We start from the raw sequence: 16696 nt of genomic DNA, 5'->3' as shown, positions 1-16696 counted from the left end.
GAAGCTCACAGGAAGCAAAACACACAAGAATTCAAAATGCACACAAAATAAGCTCCAGGAACATTTTTAGTTCATTCACCCTTTGTTTCCAATCAAAGAGGGTGTTGCTTTAAGCAGCTACAAAGGGGGCCTGGCCCTAGCAGTGGTCCCCTTGCCCTATCACAGGGACCTGCCCACAGCGCAGACACAGCGGATACCATGATCAAGTTCTGCTCCCCCACCTCCTATCAACAAATATAAAACATTCTTCAAACTTTCCTTTTACCAGACTTCCTACAACATGGGATATTTGTTTGCAGGCAACTGAAGCCACTTTTCAAAAAAAAGGCAGCTGCAAATTTAGCTATTACAGTATCCTGTTCAGAACCAAATATGTAATGCTCAACTCTACAGCTTGATAGCAAGCAGTATTTTTTCTGCATTCCTTTAAAGCTGGAGTGTCATGTTTCTTAACTTGTTACTGTGATGTGAACAGAAAGGCCTGGTCACCAGGAGCATGTGTAGGCAGAGGAGCCAGGTTGTGCTGAGGGCCACTGCCATCTTGTGTCCCAGCATCAAACATCTGTTCCTATTCGGACCTTTGTTCTAGCTCTGTGTTTGGAAATCCCATCCTTAACTCTCCAGCTGTCAAGCATGTAAAAATCAGGTGTTTATCAAGTCAGCTATGGTAGACCTGACAGTATTGCACACTTAACATGCTTTCATGTGGGGAGGGAACGAAGAATTTTATTGAGGAATTAGCAAAAGAATATTAAAAGATGTATTACGTGACCAGATGTCTCTTTCCAACAGCCACAGCGCTACATCTGTGTGTGAACACTCTGCCAATGAAACCAGGGATAATGAAAAAGAAGAGCCCTTAATCATGGATGAGATGCCATTTCTCAGCTTGATACCCAGAGAGAGTCTTTCCGATTACGAAGAAAGCAGCATCATTCAGGAAGTGCGTAAAGAATTAGAAAGTCTGGAGGACAAAGCAGGTTTGAAGCCTGAGCCTGACTCAGCTCGTGACCTGTTCCTGGGAGATGAAATTTGAAAGTCCAAACACCAGACAGTTAGGTAGTTTTTCTAGAGATTTTCATCTAGTGTCTTGCTTATATAAACCTTAAACACATACCACTGGATAGAAGTGTAATAAACAATGTCTTCAGTGAGCACCCTTTTCTGTGCACCAAACCTGCATGTTCAAATGCTTGTTGAATTCACTCAATCCCTGGACCAAACCTGCTGTCAAAGACAAATAAGAACTATATCAGTGTTTTTTCTGGGTTAGTACTTTCCCCGTAAACTTATCAGTACTTGTACTCATTAAAAAACACACTTAAGCATCAATAATCGTAAGACATTACTGACTGTAGAAGTGACCTTTAAGTATGTATGTTTAGAATATTGATTAGTTGGGGTTTTTTGTTTCCCCAGGGTAAGAACTATCTACTTTGGAGATTGATTTTAAGCAAGTTTTTCTGGGTTTATTTTTTCTTTAGAAAATACAATCAGTGAAGCTGCAAAATGCAGATTCTCTGTGGCATGTCCCCCCCACCATACAAACATTGTAACGGTAGAAAAAAGAAAAGACGCTTACCCTTTTAGATGAATATACCCAGAGCTGCTGTTCAGCTGCGTAGTACAGTGGATGCCATCTGTCCTGCTGGAGCCTGCAGTGTAACTTCAGAACTGCTCCACAGCTAGAGCATCCCTTGGGTTTTATACTTTCACACACAATAGTTGTTGGCCTTCCCACTACCTAAGGGGCACACTAACAAAAAAAGCCTACAACATTTTCCATATAAATAGCTAATAGTGTGTACATTCTTACATCATGTTTGGTTTCTATGTAGGAACTTACGATGTGACTGTTCAGGGCTCTCTCAAGGGCAAAATATACTATCTAAAATTAAATTTACAGAACCAACAGCTTCTCTGTTGTACACTGAATATGTGGAGTGTCAACACGTGAGAATGGCACAGCTGCAGTTACCAGTCTATGCCTAAGCTAGAGCTGAATACAGTGCCACACACAGCACCATTCTACATTACATGAGCGCCTGTACCTACATAGATTAAAGAATCTGCCGACTCCATCATTACCTACCCTTGTCTGAGAGAGTGTGGATATAAATTCATTCCTGCAGTTTAGCAGTAAGATATCTTAACCAGCTTCTTACATTTAGAGACTTGTGCTTCTCCTACTTAATTTTATTACACCCTGAGAAAATTCTTTGAAAAATGGTTTGTGCTTTGAATACACTTCATAAGCATAAATCTGTTACAACATGTGATTATCATTACCGTCCCAAGAGGTCACTGATTTAAGAAATCAATACCAAGCTAAGAGTAAATTCTAATCCACCGAACTCCCAAACTTCCAGCTTTTTCAATGAACAGCTGCTACAAGAGCTGTGCAGTTACTAATGTTTTTTGGGGTATAGATGCCACCATCTGCAATTGCACATGGTAAAAGATACACAAGGTTCCAGCCAAGTAACTCTTTGTGGATCTTCCCACATTAATCCCTACCGCTTATGTCCAATTTGGAACAGTAAAGCAGCTACAAGGCTGTGCTACTTGTAGCTTGCAGCTACTAGCCTGCAAGTCTTTCATCAGTTCTGATCTATGAAAGCTTTCCATCAGTTCCTTGGGTAGAACACTCAATAACCATTATCATTATGAACAGGAAGGGTATTTCATCAGAACAGTCTGACTTCTAGTTTAAGGGTTCATTTCTACATTTATACCACCAGTTCTCACACCAGCACATGGACGTACACACACGCTCTGAGAGTTCATTGAATCTTTCTTTTCTATCCCTGTAAGATAGCTGTGCTTAGAGACAGCCCACCTATATAAAGAGAATTAACTGTTATTGCAATCTCCTGTTAAAAATACTTAATGAACACAGTAACTGTCTGTAAATACTGCCCTACGTAACGATAGCATCAGTCTCCCTTCAAGATTCTTGACACCTCAATCCTTGGAACATGAAGTGTTAGTAACTCATCAGAAGTTCAGTGAGATTTCAGCTGAACTAAGTACATTAAGAGACATGAGGCTTTTTGTTTCTTTAAAATGCCCATGGTCAAACTCAAAAATGTTTAAAATAATCAGAATGTTCCCGGAACACCTCAGAATATATTCCAGTACACTGGAAGTGCACTACCAGACAAGAAATCCTTACAGAGATGCCCTCCTCCCACCTTGTCCTCTATCCAGATTTCTGCTGACAGATTTAAACTTAACTTTTTTGAAGATGTTCTCAATGGAAGTTTCCCAAACTGGGCTAGAGATTAAGCAAGCTTTTGGAATTCTTCTCTTACCCCTACTTTATTCCACCTCTAGATTTTTGGCTCTCCAAACATATGGAGAAATTTCACGACCATTTGATAATTCAATTTTTCCCCTCCTAAAACCTTCAAGGGTCTTTCAGCAGTCTGCATACACATGTAAACAGCAACTGAATGCAGTGCTCTACCTACTGGATAGTACTCTATGATTCCTTTGCTCCTGTTTCCACCTCATGCACGTCGGACAAGAGACGGCACAGGTTTAAAAGAAGAGGAAGAATGAGGACATTCCTCTGTGCGGTGCCTGCTTCTCAAGCTACCAGATTCCTCAGGAGTTACGGGGTGATCTGGGTCAGTATAGATGGAAGAACTGAACTTTGTTAGTGAAAGCCCTTGTTCCTCTGGAGCAGAACTTAGCTGCCAATCAAATTTGGAGTTTAGAAATTTCACTTCTAAGGAAGTGAATTCAATTTAAATGAGGAATTCAATTCTGGAAAAGGAAACCTACAGTTGAAGCAACATTTGGTGTGAATCAAAGTAAAGAGGAGCAGCAGACAGGCTACAGACCACTCACCGAGCACACACATAGGGGTGTGTGCACGTACACACACAGATACACACAGTCTTGCGATTCTGACATTGCCTTGGGATAGTTTGTGTTTCCATGAAATAATTCCATAATTTTCCAAATAAAGCTCACAGCGTTTAATGATTAAAATAACACAACAGAATGAACAAATGTTTTATTGGCATGTTCATTGTTGTAAACAGCATGTGGCATGAAAAACTTTACCAAAATCTTTTGATTGTTATAAATTAGGTGGTTTTCCAAAAACTACAGAGAATTGGTCTCTATTGATCTTTATGGACCAAAGCAAAAAATTGCTGTTCCTAGGCTTTGCAATGAAATCATGTTGACTGCATCAGTCTTTGCACCACAACCTTAACTACCAAGTTTGTATGTTGAGGTGTTAAGAGGTTGCCCCGATATTTGACTACACAGCGCTACAGAATCAACTGGGGAAAAGAAAATGACTTTCAGCGTGTGGAGAAGATGCAAACTTGTAATAGTCTCAAAACCAAAATGTACAAAAAGGAGCTGAACGAAACAAAAACTTCATTAACAAGGGGAAATACAACCCTGAAGTACCCAGCATCATCAAACATAAAATGAATACAATTTTAAATAGGCAACTATACTTCCAAATGTACACAATGGATGTTGATATGTGAAAAGAAACACCATGGTAAATAGCTGAACTGCAGGTCTGGTAAATGGATAGGGCAAATGGTATTTACACATTGAATGCAATATAGCAGATCTGCTCGCCGGCCTCTGTAACCTATTAAAATGTAGTTTACCTTACGACAGCACTTCTGACCCAAGGTCTGCTGCCAGCTTTCTGCCGACACCCCTCTGACTGCCTCTTTTGTGGAAGAACATTCTGAAACCTCACACATGCAGCACTTACATTTCACCTTCGCCCGTGTGCTGCCTCTTCCCCAGAACCAATGTGTTAACATTTACTGCAGACTCTCTGATGAGGTAATGTGTGTATCAGTGAAACAAACAGAAAAAAGGATTCTTTCATGGCCTTTGCACAGCTTTTATTAAGCTGAGTATCCTGTTTGAGGCTAGTTCAACTAGCTACTATGTGCACACTGTCCTCAAGAACTTCCACTCGTTTCCCTCCCCGCCCACTTTTGAGTTCTAATCTTTTATTTGCACATCCCTTTTAGCTTTACAGTACATTTGACTATAGTGCACAACATGATTCCAAGTCAAGCAGCGACCCAACGGGGCACTGCGCTTCTGATTGGTAGCACAGCCCAATCAGTGCTGGTGTCAGCGCTTTACACCTAATGAATGTCCTGCCATAACGGCACTACACAGTAGTAGTGAACCTTTTGATTTAAAAAAAAAAAATTCCCCAGGGAAAATGCTATAGCGAGTATCAGTCTTGAGTCAAGTCTTTATTTGGTGCTCCATCCAGATAAATTTTTAGTGCTTTTTCCTTACGAGGAGAGTAGGTTACACGGTGTCCGGTTTTCTGGAGTCTGCTGCTTTCCTTTTTCATCAGCTCGTTTCTCTGCTCATCTGTTAATTCCATTAATTCTTCGGTTTTATCCCTAAAATATGTAAAAATTCAGATTAATACCATAACCACAATTAAATTTCTGTAATTGCTGCATTCGAAGCAACTTCGTAAAAACCACAACTATACATAAAATACTCCTTATGGATTATTTTCTTCTCCAGAAACTAATGATCTGGCTAAACCTGCTTTTCTAACACAGACATTCTGCATTCTGACAGCAGTCCCAGGGGAAGCAGCAAGACTCAAGCTTACATTCTTCAACCCACCTGGTAACTCTTGCTCTTTACAGATAACTACGACTCTGCTCTTTATTCGGTCATAGCAGCAACAGCTGGAAGCAGCATGTCAGCCAGCCCCTAAGAGAAACTACCAGCTGCTCTCCCTGGTAGTTTCATTTTCTTCAAGGCCAGCACACTATCAGCCAGCTGTTTCCCTCAAGATCACTGTAATGAAAATACTGTAGCAGCAACATGTTCATGAGGCTGCCCCACTCACCAAGTCTGGCAGAAGGGACAATACTCAAGCTCTTAGTTCTTAAACACCGCCTTTGGGCTACTGCTACCAGCTGATGAACAATTCTCATGTTAACATTTCTATTGTAGCATCCTTTTCCCCAAAGAAGCCATACTAATTTCTCAAAAGAAATCAACTCAGAAAATAAAATCCTTGCTCTCTAAAACCTACAGCCAAGACCCTCACAGACTCCACAAGGGTATGGGTCTACCTGAAGAGATTAAATCCAGATAAACAGTCAAATACAGCAACTGGTTATTGCATTCAGCATTATTTTCAGTGGTTTGGGAGCGAGGATTGAGTAAAAGGATGCAGTGTTTGTTTTCTTAAACAGTAAACATAATATTCAGGGGTTTAGGAAGCTGAGGAGCACAAATGTTTTAAACCCTCTTTCCTTTAAAACAATAGAAAGTACTTCTATGCTTTTGCTGATTACCTCACCCCTCAAATTTTATACACAGATGTTTTGCACTGTTATACATACACTGTAATAAAATACGTACCTATAAAATATTACTGCACCATCATCACAAATGTACAGAGGCCAGACATTCAATGTAGATACTTTAGGATTCCAGTCCAAGTCCTGGTGAATCTCTAGTATGGAGATGTCACATGGAAATGTTCCTCTACCCTGAGAAGCAGCAACTACTCAGTGAATAAAACTCATAATCACACAGCCATGCCATTAAAAGGTATTAATAGGCAAAATCTGGCATACCTTTGCAAATTCTATGTTTTCTAGGGGTATTCCACTTATTTCACTCAGCTGTAAAGTGAAGAAAAATGGCACATTTAATACAATTCCACAATGCTATTCAGTGTCTACATAAAGCCAACAGACCTGCCAAATCAATTCAATTCAATTAAAATATTCAAAAACCCTCCAAAGAGCCAAAGTACTAGTACAAAACTCCAGCCACAAGGTACGCATTTTTCACATTTCTGAAGTCGCATGTGGCATTTGCATCATGCGTCTCAACAGTGAAAGGGTGACAGAAAAAGGTTCACAGAAACAATTAACTAGTAACAGCCAAGTTCCAAGATACAAAGAGGCCAGTTGCCCCATGTTAGAGCTTCAGGTCCGTCACAGTTTACCCTCAGCAGCTTCACTGCACAAAATGAAAGCTGTTACGGAGTCAGTCTAGGAGCAGGCAAAGCCAGAAAACTCACACAACTCAAACGCATCTCCATACACCAGCACTTCCTACCACAACAACCCTACAATTCCCCAGCAAGCACTCATGGCTGCTCTTCTGCCCTGCAGCTGCTGCCCCTCTTGTGCACCTCCCCAGTGCACCATCCATCCCCTGGCCCTGGCCTCGGTGGAGCCCGCCCTCCGCTGAGCATCTCATGGTGCACACAGGCTCATCGCTGCCCTAGCCTTGACTCAAGTAGGGGCTGCAGTCTGGTCTCCATGACAACGCAGGCACTAACTTTGATTTATGTTTATCTCTGGCTGCTTATTTCCCCCAAACTTGAAGAGATTTCCTCTCCGAGATTCTTGCCTCTTTCAAATCCACTGTTAAAACAGATGTGTTCAAATTAAGCTGATAGTAAGAAAAGACTAACAGCCAGTGCCATTTTCTAACTCATTTCCTTTGGAACCTAGGAGAAATAAACACTACTGACAAGAGCCAGACACTCTGAAATGTATCAGCCCTACACTCTACTAAGAAAATTTGCCTGAAAGAGAAGAGCTGGCTGAACAGATCTCTTACTACAGATGTGTCAAATTCAAGTTTCTCTTATTACTGGGGGCAATAAAAAGATTAAGACCTCTCAGAGAATGCTGCTACAAGTGCTCCCTGCACAGCAAGTCTTATGACAGGAAAACAAGAGTAGTCAACTCTTTCAGATACAAGCAAAGAGAAGAAAAAATCATGAAGACTGCATGGAAGAACGTGTAGTCGCAACTTCATTTCTACTTGAAAAATACAAGAAACCAGACTATAGCTTAATCTGTGTATGTACACAAACAACCCAAAGGCTGCTGCATTCTATGGAAGCTGAACAAAGTTCCTCTTTTCCAGCCTACCAGCTAAGCCCTAACTTACAGAAGCTGACTGGTTTATTAAAGCAAGGCTTTGGCAGACTTCACTGCCAGTAGGATCTTTGCTGGCTGCAACATCCAAGGTGGCCTTTTACGTCTCAGTATTGCCACATACAAATAATATTTCTCTGATAACCATTTCTCCAAGAGTGGAACCCTGTGATATACTGGATTAACAAAACAGTTTCAGTACGAGACACACTTCTACTGCTTCTTTCTGCAAGGATGGCACATATATGCTTACCTGTTAGAAGCTTCTGACCTTAAGAAAAACAACAAAACATATCAAAGGTGTATTTCTTTCCAACCAACATGTAGTTCAGTCTACTTGGCACAGTTACACTGTCCCTGAGCAAGAGTTCTCAAATTCAAAGAGGCTGAAAGGTTTGGTATTTTGGATACCAAAATACTGGCTTGAAAAAACAAAGTGACAACGGTTTAGCCTTTATTTCACATGTGTTTTTCCAGGCTGAGACAGATAATATCATGCTGCCTAAGCGCCAAGATACCACTTTTTTTTTCTTTTGCATGTATTCAACTGAATGCTTTGACACCAGACCATTATGTGAAATTAAGAAGTAAAGCTGATAATACAGCTTTGGCAACAGGGTGGGACAGGTTCTCAGCTCCTGCGAAAAAAAATAATCACCATGCAACATGATTTTTGTAGCTATGACATCTCTGTGCTTCCCAACAGAGGACATCAATAAGGCTTTTCGATACCACAAGGAACATGTTAAACATTTTACCTTCTCTTTTAATTCTTCAACACTGCTGCTTTCCAGTACTACTTCTTGGAAAGAATCTAGTTTCATTTCTGATGGCCTCCATCGTCTTGATAAAACAGCAAGCTGTGACATGGATTTCATCTTTTCTACCCCTAGGAAAGAAAGATAATTTTATATTACCATCACAAAAATCTATTATTTACAATTAGGGGGTTTCCCACAGCATAAGCATACTCAAATATGGAATACTGCACTACATACACATACTAACCAACCCAGTAAGTGTGCTGGAAGTCCACTAAAACCAAAACACAAAGGGGCGGGAGGACAATACAAGACAGGGGATTCCACAGACTTAGTTGAAGGGGCTTGCATTTAGTTTGACTTTTTGCTATCAACTCCTTTCAAGGAATTTTTCATAGGCAGTATCTCTTAGAAGCCATGCCATTTATTCTTCTTTAGGGTATGGTTTTTCTAGTCAAACCCAGCTTGGTTATGCATACAATATCTATCCACCTAGCCAGACGCTTACCTGCAGATCATAAGAAATTCCTCATCAATCTGGTATTTATTCATGCACTTCACCTCCTTTACCAAAATAAGCTTTCCATGTTTGACTTCTAGATTTTACACACTAGTTATCAAACCCTGCTTTACACCTACTACCTTGAAAAGTTTCAGTACATACTGCCTCCAGTCTTTTTATACTAGTTCCAAGTAATAAGAGCTTTCTCTGACTGACGGGGTAATACTGTTACAGTTACAAGGAGATAGGCAGAAGTGATACCAAAGGGCTTATTTTATTTTAAATCATTCTATAATTTTGTAACTTAGCATGCAGAACTTGTGGCTTTAGCATTTATGTCTACCATTAGATGCTTTTTCTTGCATGAAGCCACCGGCACTGATAAGGCTTCTCCCTAAATACACTCTACAGTCTTGCCTGTGACTACATTTGTACCACCTTTCAACTCTAACCTATTAGCCAAAATTAAGATCCAGCTATCTAATGCTTCTAGGCATTCCAAGTCTGCAGCAGTTACATAAATTTCAGAGACAGAAAATAACTGATTTAAATATGTCTGCAACAGTGTGATGCAAAGCTATGATAAGAATCTTAAATGTTAATTATTGTAGGTTACATTATTTACCTGCTTAATGTATTCAGTGTTTGGCTGAAGAACAAAATGAAGTCAGTGCTGGTGGTGGAAGGCCTTACAACCCTGACTTAAAGAAGTGGCCTGTACACTCTTCCAGTAACCTCCGTGGCAGCTGTGGGTATGTACAATTTAATTTTCACAGAATCTAGTGGGATCTAGATGCATCTTCTACAACTGGGTTTAAGCAGCACACCTGGGACAGAGCTAGACAGTTATACAGAATGTTCCAGAATACCTGGAAGCCCTGGTGTGCCTGTGAACTAAGTGGGCTGTATAGGTCTAAGAAGTAGCACCTCCAAACCTGCTCACTACAGAAACAGTACAGCAACTAATCTAAAACTGATACGAAATTATTTAAGACTGTGGAGTTTTAACTGAACTCTGAGCTGACACATAAGTCTCCTGGAATCTGCAGGCCTCCTGCCATTTTGGTACTTGCACTGGCACAATTGTGTTAAAAATTAAGAATACCAGAATTGAACACAGCTGCCAAAAAATTGGATTAACAGTTAAATAGGACTTCTTCAGCTAGGTATGCTTGTGAAGAAAGTTCCTGAATGAATGGAATTCATATTCTTCATCTATTAATTCTTCATCTGTTAATCTAGAGAAAAACCAGTGTGACCTACTTTTCTCCTTTAAATTCTGCTTTTGCATACAGAGTCAAATTTTTAAAGTGTATATGGAAAATACAGCTTAAGAACTGCCATATTTTTAATGGCATTTAGGCAGAATTTAACAGTCTGTTCTCTAACTTCTGATACCAAATTTGTTTTCATGAACAAGGACTATACAAAAATTTAGCATTTCATGATAGAAGATGAGTGGTTTTTCATTCGTGCCTGAAAACTATTGCATGACTGGACAGCTGTGCTGACTTTAAAAACAAATTACCTAGCTACTGTGTATATATACACACATACATATTTTAGCTAACTACAAATTACCAATACTAGTCCAAAAATTAAATACAAGCATAGTATAGGCATTCCTGCAGGTTTTATGTACAGTGAAAACATACACATGCAAAAAGCTGCCTACACTACTACTGTATGTCCAAAGGCTTCCAGTAAACTTACAAACCAGTACTGCTTTTACTGCTTCAACAGATCGCAGCCTCATGAAATCTGCACCTCCACAAGCCCCCACCCAGCTTCAGGCAAGGTTTGTATTATTCTTTTTGCTTCTATTTTTTTTCCTAATAAAATGCTACTAAAATGGCACTAAGTCTTTGAAAATAAAAAAGGAAAAAAAGAAAGTGAAGTACATTTTCCAATACCCTCTAAAGAAAAAATATCTAACATTATCTTCTTTCTCTCGAAACTATCTCATTACCATCAAGTATTTCTAAGAAGACCTCCCAATTGCTTGAAATATTGATATCTTCTTCATAGATATGGTAATCCAGAAACACAGTGCCTGGGTTCTTCCAGGTTTTCTTTCGTAGGCGAAACCTACAAATACATTATGAAGAAAAAGCTGAGGTTTTATCTGCTCATCAACATCACTGCCAGAGATTCAAAACTGAGTATTTTCTGACAAAACTGAAATACAACTCATTTATGTAAGGTTTGATTAGGTTTATCAGGAATGAGTTTCAACATTCTGCAATAGTCCTGACATGAGGGCATCAACTAGTTGCTCTTAGTGCTGAACTTTTCATGAACACAAAGAAAACAAGCCTGTGTTGTACTCATTCAGTGCAAGAAATGTGTAGGGAATTTAGAGAGAGAGTATTCTATTTAATATCACAAAACAGAATATTCCCAAATACTTCTGACAATTTTGCTGCTTCTCTTAACCTTTTTCAGAGGGCTAAAATGGGATGAGGGTGAAGGATTAGAACAGCACTGGTGTCTGATTTATGTACTTAGGTTTACTGCAACAATCCAGTCACAACACAAAAAGCATGAGCTTTGATTTAGATACAGAGATAAAGAAAAGTATAAACAACTAAAGATTAAACCGATACAAACATTGAAGTGTAATGGTGTGTCCAAACAGAAGTCTGTGATGTGCCCCATAATCACAGGGCACTAGAGAATGTAACGCAACCACAGCAGTCAGAAATCCTTTGGCCCAGTCGTGGTGAGGAAAGGACCAAGGTGAAAAACCTGGTCCAAATACAGGTTTCTACTACTTTTATCAAGAGGGAAAGACCAACACTTGTCTTCCAGTGTGTTAAAGACCACAGTAACTTACTTCTGGCCCTTTCGTATTTTCCTTTCTCCACAAGAGGTAGAGAGGGAAAACACAAAGCAACCCCACATCAAAACCACCCCACATTTTAAAGTAATATCTTATCAGGTGACTTTAATGGATTGCAGTCTCTTCACCTGTCAATTGTCAAGTCTAGGCCACATTGCTCTCGAAGCTGAGGAAGCAGCTCCTCTTTTGACTGTCGGACAGTCATTCCTTTAGCAAAAACGGCATCTAGAAGAAACTTGCACGGCTGTGAACAGAAAGTGATTAAGAACAAGTTTTAGAACAGAATAAAGTAGATATACCTTCTGTTCACATTTTCTGACCAGTCCATCCATCTAGCAAAGCGACCATTAGACTGCTTTTCATAAACAACGTTAAACAATGAATTGATTAAAATTAGGTTTAACTAATTTGTGTAGCGCCAGCCTTTGACAAGTCATTCAAACATTGTGCACGCATGCCACTGCAGAAATAGTGCCTTGGGTCTGTATTACTAATTGCTACCATTGTATTAACATTCTAAACAAAGTGAAAGGAGCTTTTAAATTAAAAGAAACTATACAATAATACAAGTGCCACTTTCTTGGCTTTCATTGGAACTCCATGCCCCACGAGCTAAATTTATCTCATTTCCCACTGTATCAGTTCAACTTCAGTCTTATACTTAATCCATCCCTGGCAGTGTTCAAGCCCAGGATGGGTGGATTTTGAGCAACCTGGTCTACTGGAATGTATCCCTGCCAGTGGCAGATGGTTGGAACTGGATGATCTGTATGGTCCCTTCCAACCCAAACCATTCTGTGATTCTATGATTATTAATATGTATCCTGCAGTTTGGTCCAAAAAATCAAATCAGAACTTCAGGTGCATGCAAACTCTGGAAGACTGTAATCTATATATTGAAATCACTTTTATATTTTTCGTGTCCCTAAAGACGCAGCAGGCAAGTGAGCTGGGTTATTGCAAGAGAGACATTTTTGTCTCAGGCTTGTCTTATGCAGAGAGGGCTATTACCCAGCTGATCATTCTGATAAGCACTGTCTGCAGTGCATGAATGTGACAAATTATATCAGTACAGTATTACTGAAAACTGAAACCATGAGCAAAACCAGCTTGTTACTTGGAAAGAGTTCTACATGATTTCCATACATTTAAGAAAAACAAAGAAACAATTATTTTCATCTGAACTCCACCTACACTGCAGAGAGGGAGAGACACGAGATACACTGTAGATCACACTGCGATTTTATGCTTGGAACAGCATAAACAGAAATCATCTCAAGTCCCCATTTCAAATCCAGGAAGTTTTGCAGGAAAATGCAGAAAAAAGAAGGACTTTTTTCCCCCAAGATTTCAGAGAAAAACCTTGGCCAATATTTAATGACTCAATCCTGAAATATTCAAGACCTTACCTCTGACTCATTTACCAAAAGCTGATAGACTTTGACTCTGTATTCACCCTTCTTAAGGGCTCTTCCCAGTCTAATAGTTATCTGGAAGGCAAAAGGAGTACCTGTCAGAACCGATATAAAACTCAGACGTGTACCTTGTAACACACTACTAATACTAATACTAATAATAATTTCATGTGGCAAATTAAGAAAAAGTTGTAAATAATGTACTTAAGTTTGTCTATACAGTAGCAATATGTATTTATGGATTCAAAATGACTTTTGAACAACCTTATTATCATCAGAAAATGACGAAAGTGTCTCATTCAGCCGAACACTCTCAAACTCTTGATTGCTGGCGTAGACTCTAAAGACTTTAAAGTGAGAAGACGGAACTCCGACAAAGGGCTCCAAATGTTGCTTGAAAGCAGACAGTGTAATTCTTTTATCAACATGTACCATCAGCCCTAAGCAAAAAAAAAGATAAAAATGGCATGAAACACATTACCAAAAAAAGCTCTCTAGAATCTTTTCATATATTCACAGTTATCACTGGCAGCAAAACAATACTGAAAAATCAGTATTATAGTTAATGGCCACATTTTCATTTTATCTGATGCTATTACTAGAACATTAAGAGCTTTGCTGTATTTAAAGTGCTTATGGGAGATACTCCTGGAAAACACAGTAGTTCCAAACTGCACTATTTTGTTATCAGTGAAATAATGGGGCAAATTAGTATCTTCTCCATTCAGTAAGACAACTACTGGAGAGAATCAGAGCTACTGTTTGCAGAAAATTCCTCTACAGGTCTCCCCTGCCTCAAGGAAGAGACAGAAGTGCTTCTGAGGTGGGGCTGGCCAGCCACATGCCACCCAAACCTTTTCTTCCCTCCTGGCTTTCAGGATTAAAAAGTTTGGTTAACTCTGTGTTCTGGAAGGCCACAGGATATCACAAGGCAAGCTTGAGTCCAGATTGAGGGATATTTTCATGGATAGATTTGTAATTGAGCAAAAGCCACTGTAGTAATGTGAAATTCTGGAAAGTGAAGTTAACAATTTATCTTTAGAAACTGTGCTCCTTAATATATGAATTTTAGACTACACTACCAACTACATCACGATTATATTTGAATGAGCCACTAGAATAAAAAAAATTCTATTTGGAATATTTCACTGAATAAATTATTTGAATTATAAATCTGATCATGTTGTCATACTAAAAATACATAAAAGCTTTCCCCTCAGGCTAATCACTTAAACAACTGTCATTAGACTTTTTAACATGACATATTCATTAAATGGTAATAAAATCTGCATTATTTTAAGGCACTTAAAGGAATACATACATTTTTGCCCTTCTCCCGAACCTTCATCTGCAGTGTAGGGTTCTGACTTAAAGTACATATATTGTGCTTCTCCTCTGCTCTTGCCACTTTCATCGTATTCACTGTCTGTTCCAGAATCTTCTTCTGCTGTGTCCCAGGTTTCTTTCTTCCCCTGATTTGCTTTTGATCGCCTACTACTCGTGATACTATGAGAATCAAGTCCATTAGCCAAGGGAAGTGGGGCATTGTCCACATTGCATAAAGTATCACTGCTATGACTGGAGCTGAGGATATCACTGTCCACTGAACTCGTACTCCTGTCATTATTTACATCTGAATCGGACCGTTCCTCAGACTGGATATTTTCTGGATCAGAAATGTGAATTTGGTTTTCAAGTTCTCTGTTTTCTGCTGATGCTGAAGAGTCTATTTCATTTAAAGGTGATTCAATATTTTCAAAATCACTGGCTTCTGTGCTTTTGCTGCTGTCTCCGTTATCACCCTCCTGCTGCTGCTGCTGCAGAGACAAGCTTTTAAGCTTCTCGGTGCTTTCTTCCAGAATTGCCTCTACAGATTTCATATTACCTACAGGTCCTTTTACTCTTTCACAGGCTTCATCCAAGTTGCCTGAATCTCCACTAGGTTTCTGATAAACTGCTCGTCTAAACTGAGATCCAGGTGATTGCTCTGGTAACAAAACATACAGTCTGATTGTATTTGCATGCCGATCCAAAAGTTTCCATAAGTGAGAATCTGTATATGCCACATGATGATCTAATGACTCTGAGCTTTCAATAAATACCTGGACATAAGATAACGGTGTTTTATTACGCAGTGTTATTTTAAATAAAAGTAAAAAACAACAGTAACAAACAGATAGGATGGAGCACACATTAGAAATTACATCTCTAGGAAACATCACCTTTTAGGAAAAAACCCCAAACAAACAAAAAAACCATATTTAGAATCAGACGGCTGAGTCTGCAGATGAATAATTATTTCACTTTTCATAATCGTGTTAAGATTGGCGTGAACTGTAAGCAGACTGACCAGCTGCAGTAAACACTTAAGTTCAGAAGTGTACCTATGTATCACTTCATGGGCACCCGTCACCTGTACACTAACTCTAGTTGAGGTGGTAATAAGCTCCACAACTACAGGTGGCAGTTTTTCTTTATTTTCTAGAACAGCACCAAGAAATCTTTAAATGTGTTCATGGGTAAGCAACAGCAGAAATTAGAACACTAAGGAACAATTTCCTTTCTTCCTTTTGTCAATGGCCACTGTGTTGCAGTGACAAGGTGAATGCAAGAGGGCTCACTGTAACTGAGTAACAAATCAATGACATTGTTTCACTCAGCTATAAGCCACCAAAGCTTTCTCTAATCCTTCGTAAATTCAAGAGCACTATCCTTGATGAAATTTCAGACACCGAGGATGTGCAAAATGTGCCAAAAGACGTGCTATTACTACTGCAGCTGAAAGGGCAATGCTTCAGATGAAGTTAAGTAAGTAATAAGTTATTCTTTTTATGTTGCACTACACAACTATTATTGGAAACCTTTATTAGGAAACTTTTTGGAAAAACACTATAAATTTGGCTGGGGGAATCTGCAGAGTAAAAGTACTGAATTTAAGTCAAAAACCCACCAGAACTTCTCTTAGTTCTGACATTTGTTTCTCAAGAACTTTATTACTGAGAACAGGCACAGGTGTTCAGAAGGTTTAGAAAATAAATTATGCAGGTTTCATGGTAATATGCCAAACTTTGCTCCCTATTAAGGGTCGACTTTTTTGAAAGTCATGAGAAGTTTGGTAACCTCACTATCATTTGAACCAGATGTCTGATGCTGAATCTGCTTTCCTTCTTACGTACACCTGGTTTCACATATAGGCTATAGTATTCATCAGCACCGTAACATCACCCAGAGTGAAATGT

The 16696-nt window shown here is 39.3% G+C and overlaps 2 protein-coding genes across 4 annotated transcripts in view; one reads left to right on the top strand and one right to left on the bottom strand.

Annotated features, from left to right (window-relative positions):
- The window catches only part of DKK3 (dickkopf WNT signaling pathway inhibitor 3), a 29621-nt gene extending 27707 nt beyond the window's left edge, over positions 1-1914 (top strand). Inside the window, exon 7 of the mRNA XM_065683072.1 lies at positions 793-1914. Coding sequence (XP_065539144.1) covers positions 793-1036 — 244 coding nt within the window. The 3' untranslated portion in view covers positions 1037-1914. The remainder of the gene's footprint in view (positions 1-792) is intronic.
- Positions 1915-4009: 2095 nt separating this feature from the next.
- USP47 (ubiquitin specific peptidase 47) overlaps positions 4010-16696 on the bottom strand; it is a 56796-nt gene continuing 44109 nt past the window's right edge. For all 3 annotated transcript variants that reach the window (XM_065683069.1, XM_065683070.1, XM_065683071.1), the window contains exons 20-28: positions 14779-15559; positions 13722-13897; positions 13452-13532; positions 12171-12286; positions 11170-11288; positions 8696-8826; positions 6615-6662; positions 6397-6527; positions 4010-5411 (exon numbers count right to left, since the gene is read on the bottom strand). In XM_065683069.1, coding sequence (XP_065539141.1) covers positions 5237-5411; positions 6397-6527; positions 6615-6662; positions 8696-8826; positions 11170-11288; positions 12171-12286; positions 13452-13532; positions 13722-13897; positions 14779-15559 — 1758 coding nt within the window. In that variant the 3' untranslated portion in view covers positions 4010-5236. The remainder of the gene's footprint in view (positions 5412-6396; positions 6528-6614; positions 6663-8695; positions 8827-11169; positions 11289-12170; positions 12287-13451; positions 13533-13721; positions 13898-14778; positions 15560-16696) is intronic.

The sequence above is a fragment of the Lathamus discolor genome, chromosome 6, assembly GCF_037157495.1.
Source record: "Lathamus discolor isolate bLatDis1 chromosome 6, bLatDis1.hap1, whole genome shotgun sequence".
Taxonomy (NCBI): Eukaryota; Metazoa; Chordata; class Aves; order Psittaciformes; family Psittacidae; genus Lathamus; species Lathamus discolor.
This window is presented reverse-complemented; position numbering and strand designations above follow the sequence as displayed.